The sequence below is a fragment of the Diabrotica virgifera genome, chromosome 2 (genome assembly GCF_917563875.1).
Source record: "Diabrotica virgifera virgifera chromosome 2, PGI_DIABVI_V3a".
NCBI lineage: Eukaryota > Metazoa > Arthropoda > Insecta > Coleoptera > Chrysomelidae > Diabrotica > Diabrotica virgifera.
The window spans coordinates 61527433-61543400 of record NC_065444.1 but is presented as its reverse complement, the minus strand read 5'-3'; the positions used below and the strand labels follow the sequence as shown (position 1 = coordinate 61543400).

At 33.5% G+C, this 15968-nt stretch overlaps 1 protein-coding gene across 1 annotated transcript in view; it reads right to left on the bottom strand.

Moving 5' to 3' along the window:
- The window catches only part of LOC114329298 (N-acetylneuraminate lyase), a 76089-nt gene that overhangs the window by 32285 nt on the left and 27836 nt on the right, over positions 1–15968 (bottom strand). Inside the window, exons 3-4 of the mRNA XM_028278345.2 lie at positions 12825–12895; positions 9289–9603 (exon numbers count right to left, since the gene is read on the bottom strand). Coding sequence (XP_028134146.1) covers positions 9289–9603; positions 12825–12895 — 386 coding nt within the window. The remainder of the gene's footprint in view (positions 1–9288; positions 9604–12824; positions 12896–15968) is intronic.

Here is a 15968-nt window from a genome sequence, read left to right as displayed (position 1 = left end):
CCCCGAATTTGAAACAGTGGGATCTGCCATTGTCACAGATGATTCTGTGCGCAAATTTCCACTACCTAAGGACTACTCAATATATTCCGCCGAACTTTTTACAATATCCAAGGCAGTGCAACAAACTCTTAATCGACCTGAAGACATGGCAGTAATATTCACCGATTCCTTAAGTGCAGTTCAGGGCATTCAGAAAATATATCCGAATCATCCGTTCCTAGAACAAATTAAAAAAGACCTTGTGGCTCTACAAAATAACCATAAACAAGTACATATTGTGTGGATACCATCTCATGTGGGGATACCAGGAAATGAAATTGCAGATAAAATGGCTAAAGAAGCTTGTAAAATGAAGAGATCCGAATATAGAACTAACCAAATTCCTCACTCTGATATGAAAAAATGCATCAATGAGTACACAAAGAACTTATGGTTACAAAGATGGCAACTCTTACCAAACAATAAATTGCGGCAAGTAAACCCAGATCTAACTGCGAAAACACCAAATTTAGTAAAACGAAGGGACCAGGTTGTACTACATCGTATCAGAATAGGGCATACCAGACTGACGCACGAACACCTACTAAGGAAGGAACCTCCTAGAATGTGCTACGCCTGTGACACCAATATAACTGTAAGTCACATTGTTATAGACTGTCCATTATATCATCTGGAAAGACAAACTTCTGGACTACCAAGTGACATAAAGTGTGCGTTAGACAGTGCGGAGTGTAACAAAATCATTAGGTTTTTAAAGGAAACTAAATTGTATAACCAAATATGAGTGCTACGTTATGAACAATTTAAAACCAACTTTGTAAAATCTCTGTAGTTCATAGTTTATATCAATTTAATATGTATCGTAATTGTACCACCGCTAATAACCTTTTATGGTTGATGCGGGTTATTTCTAATAAAAAAAAAAAAAAAAATCAATAATAAAACAACTGGCTAATAAAGATTCAATAATGGTATATATACATATTCGACAAAAATTCAATAAAAATTTAATAATAGCATATGCAAAAGTTAGATAAAAATATTCAAAATAAGTTTATATCTCAAACTTCGATAGAAATTTTTGGAAAAAATTCGATATTCCATAAAATATTCAAAAAATAACCGTACTAAAAATAGAAATCGGATAGAAATTTTTCAAATAAATTCAATAAAGATTCAAAATTCAATAAAAATTCAAGAATAGCATATATAATAAACTTCTATAAAAATATTCAATTCAAAAATCACTTCATATTTCAAAATTTATAGATATTCTTAAAAAAAAAATCGATACTTCATAAATTATTCAAAAATATATTCAATGTTCAATAATAATATAAAACGAGGGAAGCATTTTTAATAAAGATAGACATTCTTACTTACATTTTATCACTTTGTCTTTTCACTGTCGCTCACTGGGTTGACCGTCTCACAATACGGGTAGTATTGGATCCTCGGTTCCTGGTCCATTTTCGCCGTCTCCATTTCCAAGCTGGTGCCGCCATCTCTGCTCCTTTCAGAAGACCTCCTCTAGTCTGCAGGATCAGCCATGTATTAAATAGTGTGATGTTATGCCTTCTGGTCCCAATTAATTAACTCAGGTTTTCCGATAACATTATATTTAATTCGAAGTCGATGATTCACTACATAAGTTGTTTACAATATTAACTTGACCTATCCTATACGTGAATACCTTCCAACTACATCAATACTTATAATAATCTTTCTCGACCGAGTTAATGTTTATATACACATTTAAATAATAACAAAACATGACAATTCAATGTTACTTGCGGTTATTGAATCCAAGAACAGATACTACATGGATTAATGACTTTGAATGAGTTTTAAACATCTTTTGTACAGGGTGATATTATAATACCACACGTAGGTTGAATGTGCATAACCTCAAAATGCATTTTTTTTTCGAAAAAAGCGTATACTTAACCTTTTTTGTCGATGTATGCAGGTTTAATTTTTTTTATTTTGTGTATTTTATTAAAAACTACATTTCTAGTCCTTTTCCGATTTTTCCGTAAGGTACGCCACCTGGGATTTTAGGGATTCTCCCCATTTTATAGACTTTTTTAGAGGATATATATAATTTGAAGTAATTGAGCCTTTAGGGCATTTAAAAATGGGAGAAACACATTCAATCTTCCCAAAAACGTGGGGTTATTTTGGGGTCTTTTTTTTGTGTGGGTTTGTCAGTTTCATTTTAAAACAACGTATAAAAATCTTGATTTGATCAATTTTGAAGTATATAAAATGGGACAAATTCCCAAAAACTGCTAAAAAACCAGTTATTCGAATTTTGAAGGCACCTTAAAAAACTCTTAAAACATAGTTTTTCGAGTTTTTAGAGGTGGCGCAACCAAAGGAAAAATCTGAAGATAATTAGACATATAGGGGTGACCGGGGCAGAACGGGATACTTAAGAAAGAAAACATCATAGAAAGAAAACCAAACTGTGTATTAAAAAATAACAAAGTCAGACAGGAACACTTGCTATTAAACTTCATATAACTTACTTTATTTATAATACATTTTGCTTAGTTATTTGGTAATAAATATCTTGACTTATCAATCCGAAATTCCTATTTTGCCCCGGTTACGGGGCAAAATTGGAAATATTACGGGGCAAAATTGGAAATATTACGGGGAAAAATTGGAAATATTACGGGGCAAAATGGGAAATATTACGGGGCAAAATGGGAATGTATTTTAGTCAGGCTGGCAGAGTTCACAAATACGAGCACCTTGATCTTGCACAGAAACAGCTGCGCAGGAATTATGAGCACATCCATGGCAGACACTACACACCAAATATTGCATAAATAAAATTGCAGTCCACTTCAGTGGACTGCAAATATGTATAAGTATCCACAGTAGGGTGGGTCGAAAAAAATCGATATTTTTTTTTCGGATCGTAATACCGCGGAAAAGTTGCTAAATGGTATGACTAAAAAGGGGAAAAAATATTAAAATTATCGGATGTTATCTTCCGTTCGCGCATAAGCTCTAAAGTTTTGAAAAAAATAATTTTTTTTTGAAAATTTGTAATAATTTTTTTTTACGATATTTAATATGTAATAGTGAAAAATTTCATCTACGACACACTAATAAAGTAATATAAAAATACCGGTATTGCACTTCAACATCTTCCGTTCGCGCATGGACATCCAAATATAGCCAAAATACAAGAAAATCGGATTTTTGTCCTATTTTCTTTTCATGTATAGTTACAGATATCAATAATGTAATACCTAATATCTGATTATACATGTTCTGATAGTTAAAGAAAAAAATTCAGACGTAATTAGGCTTGGTTTTTCGATCGCGCACAGCGATACAAAACTTACTGTCAGCGCCACTAGCGGGTCAACGACCCACGCCGCGTCACGTGATACCCCCTCTCCGCTGCAGGCAGCCATTACACTGGTCCGCCGCGCAATTTTGTGTGCCAGTCTGCTGTTGTCTCTTGAGTGCGGTGGATGTGTTGCGTAGTGTGTGTTCCAAATTTCATATTTTGGTGTAGTTTTTTGAACAATTGTGCAATGAATGATGGCATTATCAAAGACAGTGATCACTAGACAAGAATTCCAGTGTCCGTTTTTCGGTACACCAAGAGACTTGCCGCCTAACAAGCTCCCTATAGGAGAGGACGTTCTTCGATGTATATCGAATGAGAGGTATAATTTAGCAGTTAAAGTAAACAACAAAAGAGTTAGTTTTGGACAAGTAGCCAATACAGTAGCTGGCAAAATAGTGTGTTTGTACAATAGAGCATCAATTCCCACCGTAAGTGATAAGAGAGTAGTACAACTGTTGACTGCACTGCATGACAAGTATTATAGTTTAAGAAAATTTCATACTCGAGACAAAAACAAGGAAGTCTTTAAGAGAAACCTTGATGATTTTAAGAAAAAATGCTGTTTGCTTTTTGACATTGCGGCATGCAAATGCCCCATTGCCCTTGAATGTACCTGTCATAAAACATCGGATCAATGCCAGTGTATCTGCTCAATAACTTGTACTTGTGAAAAGCTTAAAAAAATACCTTTACTTGAGCTGAAATTTATCTATTCACTACGCACTCACGGCATTGGCAAAATTGGAGGTGTGGACTTAAATGAAACAAAGAAACGTGCCAAATCTTTACAGAGGAAATCTCGTTCCAGCTGTCCAAAACCAAAAGTAGATGTCCAAGTTTCCGAAACTGAACAACGTGATGAATCCTTGACCTCCAGTGACGATTGCAGTGACAGTGACCAAGAATTCATACCTGAATCTCCAAAAAAGAAATCCGGTTGGCAAATGAGGATTAACCTTAAATCTACTGCATTAACTAGTGATCGTTACGGTGTTTCCGATCGTGCTACAGCAGCAATAGCCTCAAGTGTTTTGCAGGACGTTGGCGTGGTAACTAATAGCGACAATTCACAAGTAGTTGACAAGTGTAAAATAAGAAGAGAAAAACACAATGTTAGGGCTGATTTGTCCAGTTCTATAACAGAAAATAAGCTAATTGGGCTATATTTTGATGGCCGTAAAGACGACACTATTGTGGTACAAGAGGCACATTCAAAACGATTTAAAAGAGTGGTAAAGGAGGAACATTACGTGCTTATACAAGAACCTGGTAATATATTTCTGGGTCACGTGACCCCGGATTCAGGAAGTTCAGAGGATATTGCGACCTCTATTATATCCTATTTGACAAGCAATGACATTTCTTTGGACGAATTAGTCGTTATTGGCTGTGATGGCACCAATGTTAACACCGGATTGAAAAACGGTATAATACGCCGTATTGAAACACACTTAGGTAAGCCTCTGCAATGGGCAGTTTGTCTTCTTCATTTTAATGAACTACCCTTCCGCCATTTATTTCAGTATTTAGATGGTAAGTCGACCGGGCCAAATTCTTTGAAAGGACCGATTGGTGGGAAATTGATCAAATGTGAAACACTTCCAGTAGTGCAGTTTGAAAGTATTGATTGCCAAATCCCTGAGATAGACAAAAAAACTCTTAGTAAGGATCAGAAGTATTTGCTGGAAATATCAGAAGCGATTAAATCAGGTGAATGCCCAAAAGATTTATCAATCAGGGATCCAGGACCTTTGTCTCACTCAAGGTGGCTAACAACAGCGAACCGTGCTTTAAGACTCTACATTAGTCAAGAAAATCCAACTGCTGAGTTCCAGGAAATAGTAATATTCATTCTGAAGTCATATATGCCGATGTGGTTTTGTATTAAGAAGACCAAACTTTTTACTGATGGCCCTAAGCTCGTGCACCAATGTATTGAAACCTCAAGATATCTTAAAGATGAACTCAAAGCTGTAATTGACCCAGTTATAGAGAGAAATGGGTTCTTTGCGCATCCAGAACATGTTATGATTACTATGACTCAAGATCCCAGAAAACATATAAGAGAACTGGGCCTCCGCCGCATCATTAAGGCAAGAGAAAGAGACCAAAAGAGGAAAACAATTCGAACGTACGTGGCACCTAAGCTAAACTTTTCCGCAACAGACTACACGGAATTAAATTATTGGACAAACTGTGAATTTTCTTCGCCGCCTCTATTGAAAGATGTCACTGATGATGAACTGAAAACCTACATCAAAACAGAAGAAGTACCGAAGTGGGAAATCCTATCACAGAAGATGCCAGTCCATACTCAAGCAGTGGAGAGAAGCGTCAAGTTGGTGAGCGAGGCTTCTGCTAAGGTTTGCGGATCTGCAGCTCGAGACGGGTACATAAGAACGACACTTAAGTCAAGGTCCACGATGCCAGCCTTTGATAACAAAAGACAGTTCAAACTACCAGACATGTAATCTATTCGTAAGTGAAATATGTACTTTGTATTTATTGGATAATACATCAATAATATGTTGAAGCTTGTATATATTTATTTTTCCTAAGTCCACATTTTTGAGGTTTTCAACACTTTTTTGCTATTTTTACAGCCCATGCGCGAACGGAAGATGTTAAAACTCATTACCAGTATTTTTATATTAATTCATTAGTGTGTCGTAGATGACATTTTTCCCTATTACATATTAAATATCGTAATAAAAAAAATTATTAAAAATTTCCAAAAAACTTTAATTTTTTCAAAATTTAATCAAACTTTAGAGCTCATGCGCGAACGGAAGATAACATCCGATAATTTTAATATTTTTTCCCCTATTTAGTCATACCATTTAGCAACTTTTCCGCGGTATTACGATCCGAAAAAAAAATATCGATTTTTTTCGACCCACCCTAATCCACAGTAGATGCAACCACAATCTCTCTCATCTTCTTCGGATGAATCAATGTCCATCTCGTTTTCTTCTTTAGTTTTCTTTGATTTTTTTTATTAGTTTCAGTTTTAGTTAGGTTCTTCTTACAAAGTTTAAATGCTGTAAAGTAGTGGAAATATAGGATGGGATATTCCCGTCTTGCACTGACCGCTTTGCCCCAACAGACATTTTTTCAAATAAAATTTTAGTCATTTCTAATGTAAAAGATTTAAAACGGTTCACAGCACGCAATATTAAAATTCAGTAACATATCTATCATATTTGAATGAAAAACGTGATAAAATTTGCTTACTCATCTTATAGCATTTCTATAAATATTACCAAATTTTTTAACAAAACAAAAAAAAACGGATTGTATATTGTATGTCTGCAAAGAAGCACACTACGCAGGGGCGTCATTTGATAGGGGCAGGGGGGCATTTGCCCCCCCCCTGGCCCTAAAAATGACTGAAATTTACAAAAAAATACATCAATTTTCATCATTACATCATATATAATGTATTGTATATATAATGCTTGCTCCCCCCCAAGCAAAATTTCAAATGACGCTCCTGACACTACGCGACTAGAAGTTTTTTTCTAATGAGTCAATGAGTGAAGTGAGTCAACCCACGTTCGTTCGAATGGAGCTATTGCCGATATTATGACGACTTTAAGTTATGTACACCGATGCATTTCCCGTTCTGCCCCGAGCCTCTTTTTGCCCCGGTCTCCCCTAGTTTTTAATAAAATACACAATTAGACTAAATAATAAAATATTATAAAATATAAAAATAAAAAAATTAGAATAATAAAAATTAGACCTTCAGCCACCTCCAAAAAAGTTACATATAGTCCAGGGCCCATCTGTTTTGAGATGGACGTTGAGAGGTGACTCAAATTTTTTTACAGAAATTGCTTGAAAATAACTCAAATAATAATATTTGAGTTATCCTCCCTCTCAAAAAGGTCCGGAACATTGTTTAAATAATTAAAATGTCAAAAAATGAAGGAAAAATTCGATTTTTTTCTTCGTTCCTTGATTATAACTTTAAAAGTATTCATTTCCCAGAAAAGATGTACTGACATAAAAGTTGCGTAATTAAATTTCCTATAATATAGAATCAGTTAAAAGTTGAAAAAATAGTCACCCTTGTTGCAAAATAGCAATAATTGCGAAAAAGACCATACAAAATCAAATATTCGCATTTTACGTTTTTCAACCATTTATGCTACACTTATGACCTTCATATTTCACCCAGAAAAACTTTATGATACAGTAAAACAATACTGTAAATTTCATTAAGATCGGTTTAATAGATTTTGCAAAATAAATTTTGCAATCCAGCTTTCGCAAAACCAATTCATTTTTTCAAAATGTTACAGGACTGAAAATAAAGCAGATAGCAAGTTGAAATTTTTTTGCATATAGAAGTGTACTGTAGCTTTCATTTGCAATTTGCAAAATTAAAATCAATTAACTACCACGGAGTCAGGAATTTTTTTAAATAAACATTAATTATTGGTGCTACGCGCAGGACAGCGGTGTTCGATTCACATGAAGTTGATTTTCACCAAAATTTCTTCCAATCTTCATCTAATATATTATTTTTTTACTCTATATTTTGTTGTATTTTAATATTTTAATTCCACAAAAATTAAACTAATTTTATTATTGTTTGTGAAATATTGTTTAAACAATTGTATATGTTTAAAAATAATAAACTTTTATTCTCAAGTTAAAATATATGAACAAAGAAAGTTTTTGCTAAAAATGTGTTATTTCAAAGGATAGAGTATGTGTTTTTATTTTGCAATAAACAAATTTATTTATTTATATCGAAATGTAATAAAAATTAAAATGTATCAATAATTATCAAAGGTCATTGGAATGCCCAATCAGAGCAAACTATCCGGTGTCCTGCGCGCAACACCAATAATTAATGTTTATTTAAAAAAATTCCTGACGCCGTGGTGGTTAATCGATTTTAGTTTTGCAAATTGCAAATGAAAGGTACAGTACACTTCTATAAGCAAAAAAAATTCAACTTGCTATCTGCTTTATTTTCAGTCCTGTAACAGTTTGAAAAAATGAATTTTTTTTGCGAAAGCTGGATTGCAAAATTTATTTTGCAAAATCTATTGAACCGATCTTAATGAAATTTACAGTATTGTTTAACTGTATGATATAGTTTTTCTGGGTGAAATTTGAAGGTTCTAAGTTTAGCATAAATGGTTAAAAAACGTAAAATGCGAATACTTGTTTTTGTATAGTTTTTTCCCAATTATTGCTATTTTGCAACAAGGGTGACTATTTTTTAAATTTTCAATCAACTCTATATTGTAGGAAATTTAATTACACAACTTTTATGTCAATACAACTTTTCTCGGAAATGAATACTCTTAAAGTTGTAATCAAAAAACGAAAAAAAATCGAATTTTCCTTCATTTTTTGACATTTTAATTATTTAAACAATGTTCCGGACCTTTTTGAGTGGGAGGATAACTCAAATATTATTATTTGAGTTATTTTCAAGCAATTTCTGCAAAAAAATTTGAGTCACCTCTCAACGTCCAAATGTACTAATATTTTGACAGATGCGCCCTGGTCTATTACGCTTTTATGGAAAAAAATGCATTTTGAGGTTATGTACACTCAGCCTACGGGTCTATAGAGAACAAACGTATTTTGTAAAAGTCTCAACAATGCGAGTGATTTTTTTTTATTTTTAACTTGATTGCATCCCACCTAAAAAATAAAAATCGGAAAATGACGTTTTTGGTGATAGGGGAGGGAGAAGGGACGGCGTGTTAAAATTGCACTGAGTCTTATTTTTGAATCACACAAAATTTAAAAAAATTAAAATAAAATGAATTATGGGGAGAGGGGGCACCCTTTCATGAGTGCACTAATGGGTTTTCCCAGCAGAATTAAATTAAAAAAAGAAAAACATGATCTGATCTTATTAATATTTATATGCAAGATAAACTTACTGTTAATGCCTGTCCATCCAGGAATGTGGTAATATAAAAGTGGGGTCCTAGGTGCAGCAGCTGCAACATATTTCAAATAGTTCACTAGTTCAGTTGGATTTGTTGGTTTAAAGAATAATTCAGAGTGGCAAAGTAAGGAATCAGCACCGACGGATTCTGCGTGCCTGGCCATTTCTACAGCATCGGGTAATGGGCATCCTCCAACTTGCACCATTAAATGTTGTTTGGTTTCCTTTACTACCTTCGCCCATACTTCTACGACGGCTTTTCTTTCTGCGACGGTCATCGAAACACCTTCTCCTGATGTTCCATGTACTAAAAATAATTTTATGTTGGTTACAAAAATTAGTTAGTATTCAAAAAACTAACAGTAAATCACTAATATAATGAACTGGGTATTCGGGTCTTATTTAAGGTTGATTATTTATATAATCGGTTCATAACGTTCTACGACGTCTTCCGATTCCCAATCGCCTTTGTTCTCGATCATAGCACATGTCTTCGTTTAAGCCTATTTCTCTGATTTCCCTATGGATTCCTTCTATCCAGCTTTTCCTAGGTCTTCCTCTTTTCCACCGTCCTTTTGGTGCCCATCGTAACACTTTCTTGGGTAATCTGTCGTCTTTCATACGTTGTACGTGGTCAAACCATCTTAGTTGCTTTATTTTTATATCGTCCATTATTGTATGATTTTATGTATTCTTGATATACCAGCAGCTCTTCTCCAGAAGTCCATTTCAGTTGTTCTGAGCATATTTTCGGATTTTTCTTTAAGTGGCCAAACTTCGCTGCTATATGTTATAATGCTCGTAATAATGCTGTTATAGATATTATGTTTATTTTCTTTGGAGATACTTTGGTCCCATAGGATTTTGTTCAATAATACGATAGCTTTCCTTCCTTGTGTGCACCTTTCTTGGATATTCTTGTCCAATGTTCCATCTTATGTAATTTTAAGACCCAAGTATTTATATTCCTGACATCGATTAATAGTTATTTCATTTTCCAACGCTAGATCCTGCTGTATACCTCCCACGCACATAATATATTCCGTTTTCTTGGTATTCACTTCTAAACCCTAGTTCCGGTACTCTTCTATGATTTTGCGGGTCATATATTTAAATATATATCGTGATAATCCGCAAAACATAGAGTGTATAGCATGTTATCATTATTTAGCGGTATACCCATATTCTTACATTTTCTTTTCCATAATTTCAAAACTTGCTCTAAATATATTTTAAATAGTGTCGGCGATAGACAGCAGCCCTGTTTAAGACCCTTATTCACTTTAAATCCTGACGAGATTTACTTGCCTAGCTTAACTTTTGCTATATTATAGTGGTATAGCTTTTTTACAGCTTTAATGAGGTTCAGACTGATTTTAGTTTTTTTGAGGGCTTCCCAAAGTTTACTTTGTGGTTTGTGGTACAGTATCGTATGCTTTTTTTAAGTCTATGTACACTAAATGAGCAGATTGTAGGCTATTTGTTTGTCTATTAACTGTGTTACACAGTACCGGCGCTAGGGTATAAGGCGCCCGCCTGCAAAAGAAACATAGGCGCCCTTCGGTGTCGTTTAAAAATTGGTATTTTGTATAGCACCGACAGAAATAAGGTCATTTTGGCGCCCCCCAAACAGGGGCGCCCGCCTGCAGTGCATCCCTTGCAGGCCCGTTATCGCCGGCCCTGTGTTACACAATATAGGTGGTCAGTTGTGGATCTGCCAGCGTGGAAACCGGCTTCCTTTTAGGCCTCTAAGTCCTTGTATTCTTCTTCTATTTTATTTTTAATATTTTTTCCGTAAACTCTGCTAGGGTTGATCATATTGCGTCTAATTTTAAATATAGGTGGCTTATTGGTAATGCAAGTCATGTTATTATTTTGTTATATGGTCCACAGAAGTGGAATTAGGCAAGCCATGTTGCCAGAGTTAATGGCGGGCTATGGGCCAAAAAATTACAACGTGGAGACCAAGACCAAACAGAAGAAGCAGAGGTATATCAACCTACACGATGGACAGATGACGTCAAGTGAATCGCTTGGAGTTAGCTGCAGCAAACTCAAGACCGACAAAAGTGAAAGAAATTAGGACATTCCTATGGTCAACATGAGAAGCAGAAAACTAAGTTATAATGAAAGTTCACTCTTCAAAACATACGTTAGTAATTCTGAATACCTGGTTCTGCAGTAATTCTGCACTGCTTCATGATTTTCTTGTTGGGGTTTTTCTAGAATGAAGTAATTTAGTTGTTGCACCCTCAATACCTTGACGGATCATTAGAACATTTCTGTTGAAGAGCATAAATAATTTATTACAGGTGTGGCAATGGAATACGGCTTAATATTGAAAATTAGTCGATGGTAGTTGTTTTGGTTACTCAAGTAATCATTCTCAAAGTGTTACGCAGCTTAGAGTCTTACGCAGGTTTTTGGTTGTTAACTTTCCGGTGTATTTTTTGTACAACTATTTGACCTTACAACTAAGAATCAAGTTCCTAAAATGTATTCTGTATTACTTATGGATGTGAAACTTAGGTCATGAAGGTTAATATAATAAAGAAATTGGAAGCCTTCGAGTTGTGGTCATCTCGTATAATGTTCAAAATATCATGGGTTTAACTTCATTTCAATAATAGAAGTCTTAAGCAGAATAGGTCAAGGCAAGGTGACTTGACAAAGATGATAAAAACTTGAATATCTGGGGCATATAATGAGAGGTAAGTGATACTGTATACTACAGTTAATACTCAACGGAAAGATCGAGGGAAAAACAGAAATGGTATGAGTAAAACCTACATGCCATGGCTCCGAAACCTTCATCAATGGCCTGGAGTATAAGCAGATGAATTTTTACATGCCGCACAAGATCGAGAACAATATCGCCAAATTTTTATGGAAGCTACTCACGCCTAAAATTTAGGCACGGTACTCAAAGAAGAAAACAAGTTGCAAAATTGAAATGCAGATTTGACGGACATAACATAAGACAAAAAGAAGACCGATGGAACAAAATTATTATAAATTGGAGACCGTGGAAATATAAACGAAGCAGAGGAAGACCACAAATAAGATGGGCAGATGATATCCAGAAGCTCGTGGGTGGATGACTGTAGCAATAGACAGGGAAGATTGGAAAAGGATTGGGGAGGCATATGTTTAAAGATGAACCGAATAAGGCTAATTAGATAGATATATTAGACTCAAAGAAGAAGAAGGTGTGGTCAGATACTCTTTAAATGATAGTGTCCATGAATTTCGGTGTTTTCTTGGGCCCTAGGAAAAAAGAGGATGTAAAGCTAGTTTACTTTCATAGTGGAACACAATACTTGCTCCCTGGGTAACCCTTAACTACATAGTACATACTTGCAGTAAGATAATCTTAGAATCCTTTGATGCGACTGTAGAAAGCCAAAATAGACTATAGTTAACTTTGAATATACGTCGACAGTTAATATTGAGTTAAAAGTGACTCCACATATTTATTTATGTATTATAAATAATATAATAGGCCTAATAGTGAAAAGAAACACTTACCCAAAACTCCATCGATTCCATTTTTAGCCAAGAATCTTGCATATTCTGGTATGGTTGCCACATTGACCGATCTAAAAGATTCATATATTAAATTTAGTTTTTGGTTCTTTACATTCAGAAAAAAAAAAGTATTTTAACATTTTCTGTGTTCTCCAAATCTGTTATAAAATTGTATCCCAATCCCAAGAGCCACTCCTTAGTTTCGTTAAATCGAATTTTTAACGAATGCATTAGGAAAATGCCCCTAATAAATACCCCAGGACCGGCCCTGCTTAATTATGTTGCAATCAATTTGTATGTTTGGAGCATTCAAAAAATAAAACTATGTAATGTGGTGAATAAATTTCTGATATAATAATAACATATTATATCATATTTTATCAATATGTTTGACCCATTTTTCTATTTGTGTTTGTAGTTTTATGTAAATAAGAAATCTTTTTGATATAAAAATATATCTATTTTTTAACTGCACTTTATAAACAAACGTTAAACATGTAAATAAATAAAATAAAGTCAAAGTTTTAAAGTTTTCAACCTAATAGAAATATTAAAAATATTAAAAAATATTAAAAATATTCCTAAAAGATATGTAATTGAAAACTTATTGGACTATTTTCCTAGTAACACCTCCATGGCTTCTAAAAATTGCAAGCCAGATGGATGCTGAAGCGAAGAAGACAAGAGAGAATTAAAAAAACTTACAATCCACGACCCCGTCTGTTCAGCTGGTACTGACCAGTACTAAAACTTGGGGTGCGTTTGCACCCCTTGGTATTCAATAAGTTTTTCACATTGGGTTTATAAAGAGTAAATGTATCCCAAGAAAAAACACAGCCGCAATCATCTCGATAGTCTACTTGGTATATCACTAATACTTCAGCAATTTTTTATTATACTTTTATAAAAAACAATTGTAATTTTTTAAACGCTTTTCTTTAGTTCAATCGTTTGGGTCACATTTTTAGACGTTGATTTGACTGCCTTTTCTTCAATACAAATGAATGAAAATTTACAGACATATGCATTCGCGGGAACAATACACGAATAGTCAATAAAAAAATGTTTATCCTAATTGTTTAAATAAAAAAAAACGATTTTAATGGAAAATGCTTAAATTCTCTTGTTTTTTACAATGAAGAAATTCGAAACTTTTACAGATTGTAGCTAATTACATGAACTATACATAATTTTACTTTTTACGTTAATTGTTTACGTTATGCTTCATAAATAAACAATAAAGTTTCAAATTTTTTGCCGATTTCGACCATTTTTCATGTTTGTACATCAATGTTTTATACATATAATTTTAATAAACATAACAGTATATTTTAATGTTAGAAAAGTGTAAGTCTAAAAAGTAAAAAATAAAAAAATATGAAAAAAAAAATTAATGAACGCTTTTTTTAGTTATGAGTGACTAAAATTAAAAATATAAAAAAATCAGCTAAAAAGCAAAAATAAAAAAAAATCAAACTCTAAGGATTATTCTAAAGATACTGTTAGACATATTAAATATACAAAAAATTTAACACATTCGTTAAAAAATTGAAAAAATCTATTTGCTTTTTAGTAAATTATTTTTAATTTTAGTCACTCGTAAATAAAAAAAAAGCATTTCTTAAAAAAATTTTCATATTTTTTTATTTAAATATTTATCTATAAGTTTACTATAAGTATTATAACATAAACTTATCACTTAATAGATAAACTTGAACTTCAACACGATAACAATATGTTTGTATAAAACATTAAAAAGCTTTGAAATCATTGCATAGTAATAAAATAACTATATAGAAAGATAATGTTACAGAAATAGTTACCAAATCGCTATATTTGTATATGATTTTTCCATTAATTTAGATTACAGGAACGATACCTTCATGTGTTAAGAACCTTTCATCTTAAACCTTTTTAAATTAACTGTCATGCACGGGGCAAACACTGCCGGTAGACGAGGCGCGTCCCCGTTATCTTGGTTCTGGGGGTAGTTACCCCCGATGATGGGGTTGATTTGTTAAAATACTATATCTGATCCTGGTAGGATAGCCATATCTTGGTCCTGGGGGCAGGGCCGCATTTAGGTCAATTGCCGCCCTAGGCAATTCTCTAGTAGCCGCCCTTCAAACATGTACCATTTTTGCGAAAAAAAAATGCAAGCAGAATTTTTTATTTAGGGAGCGTTCAAGTATTATGTAACGCGATTTTTGAAGATTTTTGACCCCCCCCCTCCCACCCCCTACGTAACGCAATTTTTGAAGATTTTTGACCCCACCTAACCTGCGTTACGTAATACTTGAACGGTCCCTTAAATAAGAAATGTATTGTTTGGAAATGTATTAAAATGAGGAACATAGAATTTATAAAAAATAATATTTTACACAAGTGAGAAGAACAAAAATCACACTGATCACAGTATGGTATGAATTCACTTTTGACCGGTGAAAATAAACACAGAATGTTTTACATAAAAATGAAAAATTATGATTATGTATAATTTGCAATTTGCACTAGTATAAGATAGGAATGTGTTGCGATAGCAGTAGCCGTTATTTTTTAACTGTTATTTCACTGAAGCTATTTCACACTGTTACATCATTTTCATAATAACTGAAATATTCAGCTGACTACTTTTTTAATTATTGTAGACCTATAGCAAGAAAACCTACCCGTGTCCTGTCTAGAGTTCACGTCCGTTTTTTTAATTATTAACAATTTAATTTGTATATAATTTCTACATACATTACATATATGCAATTTTATTATAAATGTATTAATTAAGAAAGGGTCTACTTTGTTTAAACATTTCTTGAAAAAATTTTTTTTCCAAATACCTATTTTCTTAATCATATCATTATAGTATGGTATAACTAGATCCAAACCCAGACATCCAAAGTGAAAGTTATCCTCCAACACCAAATTGTTCTATATGGTCTACATAATGTTCAGAAAAAAGTCACACTATTTTGAGCGTCGGGTTTGGGGGGGAGAGGGGGGAGAAATCGGTAAATTCGTAGTTTTTTAAGTTTTTCGTCAATATTTCTAAAACTATGCGGTTTAGCATGAACAACCTTCTATACAAAAATATTCTACATTAAATTTGAAACAAAAAAGGTCCTCTGCATAATACGTCTAAAATGAACG